Raw genomic sequence first — 11,776 nt, forward strand, 5'->3', positions numbered from 1 at the left:
GGGCCAAATGCTAAAAACTCAAACAATAGATAAGAAATCAAGGTTCTAGGGGCACCTGGGTGGCTCAGTGGGTTAAGCCTCTGCCTTCAGCTCAGTTCATGATCTCAGGGTCCTGGGATCCAGCCCCGCGTCCAGCTCTCTGCTCAGCAGGGAGCCTGCTTCCTCCTCTCTCTCTGCCTGCCTCTCTGTCTACTTGTGATCTCTGTCAAATAAATAAATAAAATCTTAAGACAAAAAAAAAAAATCAAGGTTCTGCAAAGAGGTGGAAGACCTGTACTCTGTAAACTATAAAATGTTGATGAAAATAATTGAGGGGCATTGAGTGGCTCAGTCGGTTAATTGTCTGCCTTCAGCTCAGGTCATGATACTGGGGGTCCTGGGATCAAGTCCTGCATCGGGCTCCCTGCAGGGAGACTTCTTCTCCCTCTCTCTCTCTGCCTGCTGCTCCCTCTGCTTGTGCTCTCTCTCTCTGTGTCAAATAAATAAATTAAATAACTGAGGATGACCCAAAGAAATGGAAAGACATTCCAGGCTCATGATTTGCAAGAACAAATGTTGTTAAATGTCTATACTACCCAAGGCAATCTACACATGTAATGCAATCCCTCCCAAAATACCAACAACGTTTTTCATAGAACTAGAACAAACAGTCCCAAAATTTGTATGGACCTACAAAGACCCCCAACTAACCGAAGCAATCTTGAAAAAGAAAAGTACAGCTGGAGATATCACAATTCTGGACCTCAAGTTACATTACAAAGCTGTAGTCATCAAAACAGTATGGTACAGGCACATGGGTTGATGGAACAGAATAGAAAATCCGAAACTAAACCCAAAATTATGCGGCCAGTTAATCTTTGACAAAACAGAGAAGAATATCGGATGGGAAAAAGATAGTCTTTTCAACATATGGTGTTAGGAAAACTGGACAGCAACATACAGAAGGATGAAACTGGACCATTTTCATACACCATATACAAAAATAAATTCAAAATGGATGAAAGACCTAAAGTGAGACCTGAAACCATAAAAAATCCTGGAAGAAAACCCAGGCAATAGTTTCACTGACATCTGCTGTAGCAACTTTTTGCTAGATAGGTCCCTGGAGGCAAGGAAAACACAAGCAAACATAAACTGTTGGAATGACATCAAAATAAAAAGCTTCTGGGGCGCCTGGGTGGCTCAGTGGGTTAAAGTCTCTGCCTTCGGCTCAGGTCATGATCTCAGGGTCCTGGGATTGAGCCCCACATTGGGCTCTCTGCTCAGCAGGGAGCCTGCTTCTCCCTCTCTCTCTCTGCCTGCCTCTCTACCTACTTGTGATCTCTCTCCGTCAAAAAAAAAAAAAAATCTTAAAAATAAATAAATAAATAAATAAATAAATAAGGTGGATGAAAAGTACAAGGGGAATATAGCCAATGGTGTAATAACATTGTATGGTGACAGACAGTGACTACACTTATCCTGATGAGCACTGAGTAATGTAGACAGAACTGGCAAATCATTACGTCTTACCCCTGAAACTAATATGACATTGTATGGCAAATCTACTTCAGTAATAAATTTAAAATATTTTTTATGTTTGTTAAATACAATTGTTTTTATACAGAAGAATTGTTAAGAACCCACATGCTTAGCAACGATCAAAGTATTCTAAATCAGAGAATGCAATCCTTATCAATGACAATTACGACAATGCTGAGTGTCAGGGGAGAATAGAAATAACACAATGCTGAGTGCACTGCAGGCTACAAATCTACAAATGTGGTAGAAATTCATTCATAAAGAATCAGAGCAGGACGCTTGCAATGTTTATCATCACTGCATGGTGAGATTAAAGGTGATCGCTATTTTCTTTATCTGTGTTTTCCAAATTTCCTACAATGACCATTTTTTTGTTTGTTTAAGTATGCTCCATGCCCAGCATGGACTCCAGTGCAGGGCTTGAACTCATGACCCTGAGATCAAGACCTGAGCCGAGATCAAGAGTTGGATGCTCAACCAAATAAGCCACCCAGACACCCCTCCAGGTTTTATAAGGAGAAAGTCTAGATAATATTCAGACTAGATAAATTTTCTTTCTTTCTTTCTTTTTTTTTTTTAAAGAATCAAGTTCAGGCTTCCTTAAAAGATGTTAAATCAGTATTTTTGATGAGAATATGTTCAGCTGTTAGTCATGGAGCATTTCATGTGGGTTAAAAAGTAGAGTAGAGCTAGGTAGTCACTAGCTTTGGTCAGAGCCTATAACTCTGTGATTATCTTGCATCCTCTTCATGGTGCTAAAAAGGCAGCTGTAGCTCCTGCTATCAGATTCATGTTAAGGCAGAAAAAAAGGTGGAAATTTCCCAGTGGTGATTTTTTATAATGGTGCCAAATTCATTGACATTCCTCCCTTTAGAGGAGGGGAGGGGGCGTCTCTGTGATTTCCTCTTGACTCTAGATAGGCTTATGATTGCTTCCACCAATGGATATGGCAGAAGTGGTGCTTTGTGACTTCCAAGCCTTGGTCAATAAAAGGCCATGGACCTTTCATGTCCTTCTCTTAGAACATTCGCTCTTCAGAAACCACCCCCCACCCTTGGGATGCCTCCTTTCAGAACCAACTGCCACACTGTGAGAAGCCCACGCCACAGGGGGAGTCCAGAGGTCATTTGCAGATGTTTCAGTGGACAGTGCCAACTGAGCCCAGCCTTTGGTCATTGCAGACCAGGTGCTAGACAGATTAAGTGAAACCGCCTCCAGATTCATGCTGTTCAACTCAGGAGCCGCCGGCCACCTATAGTTATTTCAATTTACGTTTAATTAAAATTAAATGAGAATGTTAGTTCCTCAGTCACCCTGGCCACCTTTCAAGGGCTCAGTAGTCACATGTGACTCATGGCTATCATATTGGACAATATAGATACAGCAAGTTTCTATCATTAGAGAAAGTTCCATTAGACAAATCTGCTCCAGATGATTCTTGAGTGCTTGAGCCCCCTCTTCCCCCCGCGCCCGGGCTGAAGCTCCAGATGTTGTGGGGCATAGAAAAGCCTTCTGTCCCCTGTACCCTGTCTGAATTCCTGACCTACAGGATCCCAGAATACAATCAATTGGGTGTTTGATGCTACTGAGTTTTGGATAGTGTGTTATGTAGCTGTAGCAACTGGAATAATTTCCTTTGATAAGAAGAGCTAAGCCTTCTCAGAAACCATCCCAGCTGACTTCTGTTTACGTCACATTGGTACAGCAGCGTCACAATGTCACCCCGCTGCAGTGAAGGCTGGGAAAACATGGAGTTGGCTCTTACGGTTTCGTGCGTGGCTTGGTGTGTGCGTGTGTGCGTGCGTGCGTGTGAGCATGTATTCTCGTTCTCAAATACCATATATATATTTCTGGACCGTGTATCCATTTTGTAAACTAGAATTTGGTGTATGTAATTCATTTGAGTAAGCAGAGCTGCGTAACAGATGCAATCTATGCTTTAAGTTTACGTATCATTACAATAGAGCACTTTCAGTTTTTCTTAACATAGTGCACAATAGGTGAGCTCTAGAATTTATATAGTTAAAGCATTCTGATATTATTAATCAATGTAAATCAATTAATGTTTTTGGTATGCAGACTGTTGCGAACATTGTATCACTCCCAGAATCTGCAACTACAATCTCTTCCTCCTTGGCTAATGGAAAGAAATTGAAAGATTTGGCTTGGATTTTTGTTCACTGAGATAATAGGGAGTAAAAAAAAAAAAAGAGGGGTGCCTGGGTGGCTCAGTGTGTTAAAGCCTCTGCCTTTGGCTCAGGTCGTGATCCCAGGGTCCTGGGATGGAGCCCCGCATCAGGCTCTCTGCTCAGAAGGGAGCCTGCTTCCCCCTGTCTCTCTGCCTGCCTCTCTGCCTACTTGTGATCTCTCTCTGTCAAATAACTAAATAAAATCTTTTTAAAAAGTCAGTGATTAGTTTATAACTGTTCCTTACCAATAATTTTAAAATTTGTATAGTTCAGGTTACATGACTATCCACAAGAAATCAATGACATTAATGACAAAAACATTATGCTTGTTATGTCGTCTTTCAAGTAAAGATACAAGGTTGATTCTCTAGAAGTGAAACAACCCTTAGTAAGGACACATTAGGTGATGGTGACTCTCCTGTAACCCTCAGTTTACAAAGAAACAGAATGAAAATTCGAAGGTTTAGGACACGTTTGTCAGAAATCCAGGTGTGAGTGATTGTGTGTGTGTGTGTTTATGTGTGAATGAGATAATAATTCAGAGCACTTTCAAGAACCGTATTTCACAATGAAATTGAAACACATTCATTTACCAAACAATAATAAGCTTCAGTGTGAGGCACTGCTCTAGGAATTAATTGTGTGGAACACAGGCAGGGAAAGGCAAAGACTGTGATTTTCAGTGACTATTGGTTGCCCACAGAGAGGAATTCCTATTGTTGTGATACCACTCAGAGCCTCATATCAATGCTTTTTTCCCCTCCATAAGTCAAAATAATCATTTGGCAATCCAGCCCCCTGTGCAATTTCAAAGTAAATGTGAAATAGTAACAAGTCATACAAGGGGCCTTTAAAGTGTAAAACTTGGATAAAGGGAGTTTTATCCCTTGTGACTTGGAAGGATATGAATTTGGTTTCCCTTTTATTTGCAATCTGTATCTTTAAAACAACTATATTGTTTACCTTAGGGGCACTGAGTTTTAAACGTGGAATTTTTTAATTGAAAGAGATGTTAGAGATTATGTAATCCAATCCCTTTTTGTAGGTGAGAGAACTGAAGGTTGATAGAAATGCATAAAATTCAGATCTCCCAACACCTGCCCTTCAGATGACATGGGGCCTCAATGTGTGTGTGTGTGTGTGTGTGTGTGTGTGTGTTCATATTTGTTTTGAAACATTCTCATACCCTTGGACTAAGCTGCAATAACTCATACATTTTTGACGTCTAAATTTTTTTTAAAAAATTCAATTTACCGCTACCGCTAATTAATCAGAACCTATCAGATGTCTGCTCTTGAATTTTAAGCCTGAGATTATAGATTGGGGACGTTCAGAAAAGAGAATTTGTGCCTTCCCTTTGAGAATTTGTGGAAAGTATAGATAAGGTTGACAAAATTACAATTCATCTATCTTTGGTTAGACATTTTAATCTCAGCTGAGCGTAATATACTCCTCTAATTATAGTGATATACTTTCCAAATTACAAATCAAGACACATGGCCAGACAGAAGGTCCTGCAATGCTGGGTGTTTGGTACAGCAAATATTATTTGCCTAATGGTAAGAGAAATTATGCCTTGGGGCACAGGAAAGATGAAATGTTTCTCCTGATAGGCTATTCCCAAAATACCCTATCTTTCTTCTTGTAATTTCTGTGCTCAACTAATTATAAAATTAAAAATAACTCATTTTTAAATAACAAATGGAATGGATATTCCTTTTAGAAAACAAAAAAATACAACTGAGCAAAAAGTAGTAAACACTGGAAGAATATATCTTGATGCAGAGAAACATTGAACTTAAAATGTTTCCAAAAATGAAATAAAATAAAACACATCCACACTTTCGCAATCAAATCCCACTTTTCCTTGTTACAAAAAAATCCAAAGACTAAAAAATCGGAATTTAAAGAGTCTTTGAGTAAAACTTGAATGTTCTTAAAACACGCCACCTGAACTTTAGGAAACCGTGCAATAAACATGAAATCGACCACCTGACCACTCCCACCCTCAACCCGTCGCACACGCCAATCTTCCCTCTTCCTCCCGCACACATCCGGGACTTTAGATATATCCTCTATCGATTGGGTTCCTTCTAAAGGGGAACGGGGGCGGAGGCAGAAGGGCATGCGAGGATGGAGAAAAAGGCTACGATCGGATCTTGCATCCCTAAAGCGCAAAGCCTCTAGGCCTAACACCTACAGCGGGTGCGTGTGCAAGGAGCACAGCTGGTCTACACAGTCGGCTCCGCGCACACCCTTCTCCGCGGGGAGTTGCGCTTTAACTTCCTTATAGCAGGTTAAGAGTGCAGGCCCCACAGTTTTAAGAGGAAGGCGGAGCCCCAACTGGTGTTTTTCCAGGAAGCACTTCTGGAGTGCAGAGCAAAGGGAGGAGAAGGCCAGCGCTGGGCGTTTCATTCATTGCTCCTCTCTCTCCCCTTCCACCCTTCCCTCCCCTTAGACTTTCTCTCCCCTTTCCCCCGGCGAGTTTGACGTCGGTCTCCTGGATACCAGACAGCCAATCCCCTAGCTGCTAAGGGAGAAGCGCGGCCAATCAGGCGTCGTTGCTACCTGTGAGCAATATTTTTAGCAGAGAAGGACGCTAGGTTCCACTCCCATGTAACTTCGTGTGTTTCTCCGCCGCAGGTTGTGAAAAGGGGCGCTTACCGGCCTCCCTTGACTCCCTCTCGTTCCGCGCTCCCTCTTTACCCGCTCGTAGTTCAACCGAAGAGCATCTTAAACGCACCTTACAGGAAGGCACCGTGTGTATTGTGTGTATTGATGTTAAAGGACACTTGAAATACACACATGTATATATACACTTAGATACGTACGCAATTTGGCACGGAGGCCTAGGCTGGGACATTGGGAACAAAATGTGGTTCTTCTTACAGTCTCAGGCCACCCCCACGTCCAAGCTGCTGCCGGGTCGCAGGGGGAGGTTGTGATGTGGGCTGCGGAGGCAGTTAAACTGTCACCTAGGCGGGAGGTGTGGCCAGGTGGACTCCTTTCCCCACCCCCAGTCTAGCACTGCCGCTTTGGGTTCTGCTGTTGCCACTCTCTGGGTGGCAGTTGGCCTAGGCCCCGGAGGTGATTAATATTCAATTAACCGGGTGCACAAGTCCCTGTCACACAGTTCGCCCTTTCCCTAGGCTCTCCTGGGTGCACTGGAGGCCGATTTGGTAGCTCGTCCACGAGTGGGATTTTCCTGGGCCACAGTCCCACTCGGATAGGGCATTTTTTGTAAACTGTCCCCTCCCTCTCGAGGCCTCGGACTCTTCTCCCGGTTGTTCCCCGCCGCTCCGCCACCTGCCTCGCTCCCCTCCCCCTTCTCTCTGGGGTTCTCCGCCAGGACCGAGCGTCAGCCGCCCCACCCACCACCGTCGCCCTCACTGGCACTTCTCTCCTCCAGTCCCTTTCCTAGTTTTCTCTTAGTCCCGCCCACAGTGCCTCCAGGACGTCGGCTCACTGGCCGTCGTGGAGCCCGAGGGGTGTGGCCTTACGTACGGGGTCCTCTGCCGCCCGTCGGGACATGGGCAGGCGGGACCTGACCAATGGCGTCGAGGGGCAGGGCAGGGGCGGGGCCGCCACGGAGGGTCTGGGGTGAGGGGCGGGAGGGCGGGGAATGGTTACGCGTCCCCGAGCTGTGTGACGCGAGGCGGGCGCGCGCGCACCCCTACGGGAGGGGATGGGGGCGGGGAGGAGACTATAAAACGAGAGGCGGGGCGCGCGCCGCGGCAGAAGGAGCGAAGCTCTGGCCCGGCGCGCAGTGGTCATACTACGGGGATGCTGGGCCGGGCACCGGGCTGTGTGGAGAAGTGAGCGCGCTCGCCTGACCTGTCCCCGCCACCCCGAGCCACAGGGGGCGAGTTCCCGAGGCCCGCGCCGAGGCCCCCGTCCTCCGCCCGGCTACGCCGTCTTGCATTCAGCCTGCTGGCCGCTGCCGATCCTCCTGAGCCCCCGCCCTGCCGCCCCTTCTCCCCCGCCCTGCGGCCGGCTCTGTGGTGGAAGCAGCCCGTAAGTATCGAGGGGCGGCGGGCGGGGTCCGGGGACCGACGGGCTCCGGCGGGCTCCGGCGGCGTCGAGCCCCGGGCCCTCGGGGACGGCGGCGTCGCGGCCCGGGCGTAGAGAGGAGCGGCTCCGAGGGGAGCGGCTCCGAGGGGCCCCAGCGCGCCCGGGACCTGGAGGCGGGGCCGGCCGGCGCCGGGAGGGTAAACGGGGAAGGGCGGCCCTGGCCGAGCTGACCGGGATCGGGGGTTGGGGCGCCGGGGAGGAGCGGCGAGCTCGAGGGGGACCGCGGGGTCCGTGGGGCTGGTGGCCGCCGGGACCGAAAAGAGTGCGGGGGAGCCGGTGCTCCCAGGGCTCTGGCCGGGTCCCAGGAGCCTCGGGCGGGGGGCGGGAGCGGGAGCGGCGGGTCAGGTTACGGCGGGGGGAGGGGAGCGGCTGACCCGGAGCGGCGGGCGCCCCGACCTGCCCGGTGCCCGGCCCTGAGTAGTTGCTTTGCCGTTTCTCCTGGCCTTCCTCCTCCTCCTTTTTGGAGGAGACTTGTACTCTCCTCTCCATCTCCTCGTCCTCCTCTCCTCCTCCTCCTCCTCCTCTTGCTGCTGCTGCTCCAGCGCTTGGGCTCCGAGGGCTGTGAGCAGAAATCTAATGAGACCCAACTGGCTGTTTATGTAATTCCTCACACTCCTGTCTTAAGGCGTTGCTTTAAAACTACCTTCGGCGGAGCCTGAATTTCGCTCGGTTGCACCGTCAAGCGATTTGGCTTAATCAGCTGTCTCTGCCGGCGCTCAGGCTACGGGCTTGCAAAGTGTAGTTTGAGGGCAGCCAGGGATCCTTTTCCCTTTGTCACCACGAACATGGAAAATGGAACAGATGGATTAATACCAACTTGATTTTTAAAACGTCCTTGTAAATCAACCTCAGTGTACAAATAGATCCCTTTTGCAAATATCTTCTGTTTGCCCTTGATCTTTTCTTATCCCCACCCAGTGCTGATCCAGCAAACGTTTAAAGGTCGACCTTATCGTACAAGCCTCTCCCGCGGTCCTCTTATCGTGAAGGAGGGAGGTGGTTTTTGAAAATCAGAATAAAACTCAGAAACCCTGGCCTTTAAAGAGAATAATCAATAGAGTTTTGAAATTAATTGTTGCCTTTGTTACATTTGCGGCCAAAGAGGTATTTTCTGATTTTGAAAAATACACACTGAAAAGAAGCACAGAGAAGCTCGATTATTACATTGTATGCCCTTAGTGTATTTAAGGCGGCAGCTATGTAGGATAATTTGGTTCATAATTATCCTTCACTAGGATGACAATTCATTAAGCATTTAGTATTTTTAATTTTAGCATCATGTACTTCGGAAATTAATTTTCCTAACTTCTCCAGTGTCTAAACGTTTAACGATAGAGCAGATCAAAGGAGCATATAGCCAGGATGAACTGAAATACAGAATTCACTTCTAAATTAGTGAATAGGAATATGATCGCTTTCTAAAACTGGTATATATGTGTGTGGAGGTGGGTGGATGGGTGTGCGGAGTAGAGTTTCCAATAAATATTCTTTTGAGAACTGAGGGAAGAAACATACTTAATATGCTGGAGATATATATATATATAAAGAGTTGTATTCAGAAAAAAAGAAGTAAATAATAGGATTTTAAATACATTGTTTTAACTGTAAATCCTAAATTGTCCCGTGAGATTTTGAACTTTAATAAACAATTTTCTATTGTATGTTCCTTTATTTTGTGCTGATTATATTTTTCTGACTTTCAGCCTATTAGACTTTTTCAAAAGTAAAATTACTCTGGGGGTAAGAAGAGGTTGTGGGACTTAGATTTCCCTTATTTGGACATGTTTGTTTTTGTTTTGTTTTGTTTTTCTTTAAGGAGCAAGACCACTGAAGGTGAAGGATAATCTACAGAGTACCAGCACTTTGAATGAAAATTTGTTTCTCTGCCACAAACTGAACACTTTTGTGTGCGTGTGTGGGGGGAAGTTGCGACACAAATCTCACTTTGTGGCATAGCAGCTATGCAGCTTGAAATCCAAGTAGCACTAAATTTTATTATTTCATATTTGTACAATAAGCTTCCCAGGAGACGTGTCAACATTTTTGGTGAAGAGCTTGAAAGACTTCTTAAGAAGAAATATGAAGGGCACTGGTATCCTGAAAAGCCATACAAAGGATCAGGGTTTAGATGTATACACATAGGGGAGAAAGTGGACCCAGTGATTGAACAGGCATCCAAAGAGAGTGGTTTGGACATTGATGATGTTCGTGGCAATCTGCCACAGGATCTTAGTGTTTGGATCGACCCATTTGAGGTTTCCTACCAAATTGGTGAAAAGGGACCAGTGAAGGTGCTTTATGTGGATGATAATAATGAAAATGGATGTGAGTTGGATAAGGAGATCAAAAACAGCTTTAACCCAGAGGCCCAGGTTTTTATGCCCATCAGTGACCCAGCCTCATCAGTGTCCAGCTCTCCGTCGCCTCCCTTTGGTCACTCTGCTGCTGTAAGCCCTACCTTCATGCCCCGGTCCACTCAGCCTTTAACCTTTACCACTGCCACTTTTGCTGCCACCAAGTTCGGCTCCACCAAAATGAAGAATAGTGGCCGCAGCAACAAGGTTGCACGTACTTCTCCTATCAACCTCGGCTTGAATGTGAATGACCTCTTGAAGCAGAAAGCCATCTCTTCCTCAATGCACTCTCTGTACGGGCTCGGCCTGGGCAGCCAGCAGCAGCCCCAGCAGCAGCAGCAGCCCTCCCAGCCGCCACCGCCGCCACCACCACCGCAGCCGCAGCCGCAGCAGAAAGCCTCCGCTCTTTCTCCCAATGCCAAGGAATTTATTTTTCCTAACATGCAGGGTCAAGGTAGTAGTACCAATGGAATGTTCCCAGGTGACAGCCCCCTTAACCTCAGTCCTCTCCAGTACAGTAATGCCTTTGATGTGTTTGCGGCCTATGGAGGCCTCAACGAGAAGTCTTTTGTAGATGGCTTGAATTTTAGCTTAAATAACATGCAGTATTCTAACCAGCAATTCCAGCCTGTCATGGCTAACTAAAAAAGGAAAAAAAGAAAAAAAGAACCCTACAAGTTAAAATGCACGAGCCCAAGGGGGAGTTTTTTTTCACCTCCTTGAGATTTTTTTTTTTTTTTTAAAGCTTATAGTAAGGATACATTCAAGCTTGGTTACAAAAATAAAACCTGCATCATTTTTCATTTGCCAACCAAGCACAAAGTTATTTTATACTGACTGTATATTTTAAAGTATACTCTCAGATATGGCCTCTTACAGTATTTAAGATATAGCAAGGACATGGCTGATTTTTTTTTATAAAAAATTGGCACTAATAAGTGGGTTTATTGGTCTTTTCTAATTGTATAATTTAATTTAGTACAAAGTTTGTAAAATATCAGAGGATATATATATTGTTTCTACGACACGGTATTGCATTTATATCTTTTTACTACAGTGACCTGTGACAGCAGCAGCTTCATGTATTTTTTTTACTGAAATTGTAAAATATCCATCTTAAAGACATCAACTATTCTCAAAATTGTGTACAGGATATTCCTTTAGTGGTGGAATTAAAATGTACGAATATTTGCTTTTTCAAAAAAAAATGTATTTTCTGTTAAAGGTTTAAAGATTTTTGCTATATATTATGGAAGAAAATGTAATCGTAAATATTAATTTTGTACCTATATTGTGCAATACTTGAAAAAAACGGTATAAAAGTATTTTGAGTCAGTGTCTTACATGTTAAGAGGGACTGAAATAGTTTATATTAAGTTTGTATTAAAATTCTTTAAAATTAAAAACGCTTATCGTGGTCTTTGTTTTGAAGCCTTGGCCAAGAGCTCCCTCTGGAATTACGATGTAAATGCTAGTGCTGCCGAGAGGTCTGACTCCCAGAATCACGAAGGAGTGGTGGAAAAGCCGTTGTACTGCACCAGATAGTAGCAGTTGGCCACATACAACGTCTTGTCAGAACGGTGCAGCCTGACCAATGCTTGGGATGGCTTTATTTACATATTTTTAAGCAATTTTATTCAG

At 45.2% G+C, this 11,776-nt stretch overlaps 1 protein-coding gene across 1 annotated transcript; it reads left to right on the forward strand.

Annotated features, from left to right (window-relative positions):
* Positions 1 to 7,424: 7,424 nt before the first annotated feature.
* Positions 7,425 to 11,541, forward strand: TOB1 (transducer of ERBB2, 1). The gene is made up of 2 exons (XM_045986401.1): positions 7,425 to 7,724; positions 9,598 to 11,541. The coding sequence occupies exon 2, from the start codon at positions 9,743 to 9,745 to the stop codon at positions 10,778 to 10,780; it is 1,038 nt and encodes a 345-aa protein (XP_045842357.1). The 5' UTR covers positions 7,425 to 7,724; positions 9,598 to 9,742; the 3' UTR covers positions 10,781 to 11,541.
* The last annotated feature ends 235 nt before the right edge of the window (positions 11,542 to 11,776 follow it).

Source organism: Meles meles, chromosome 18, assembly GCF_922984935.1.
Source record: "Meles meles chromosome 18, mMelMel3.1 paternal haplotype, whole genome shotgun sequence".
In the NCBI taxonomy this organism is placed as follows: domain Eukaryota; kingdom Metazoa; phylum Chordata; class Mammalia; order Carnivora; family Mustelidae; genus Meles; species Meles meles.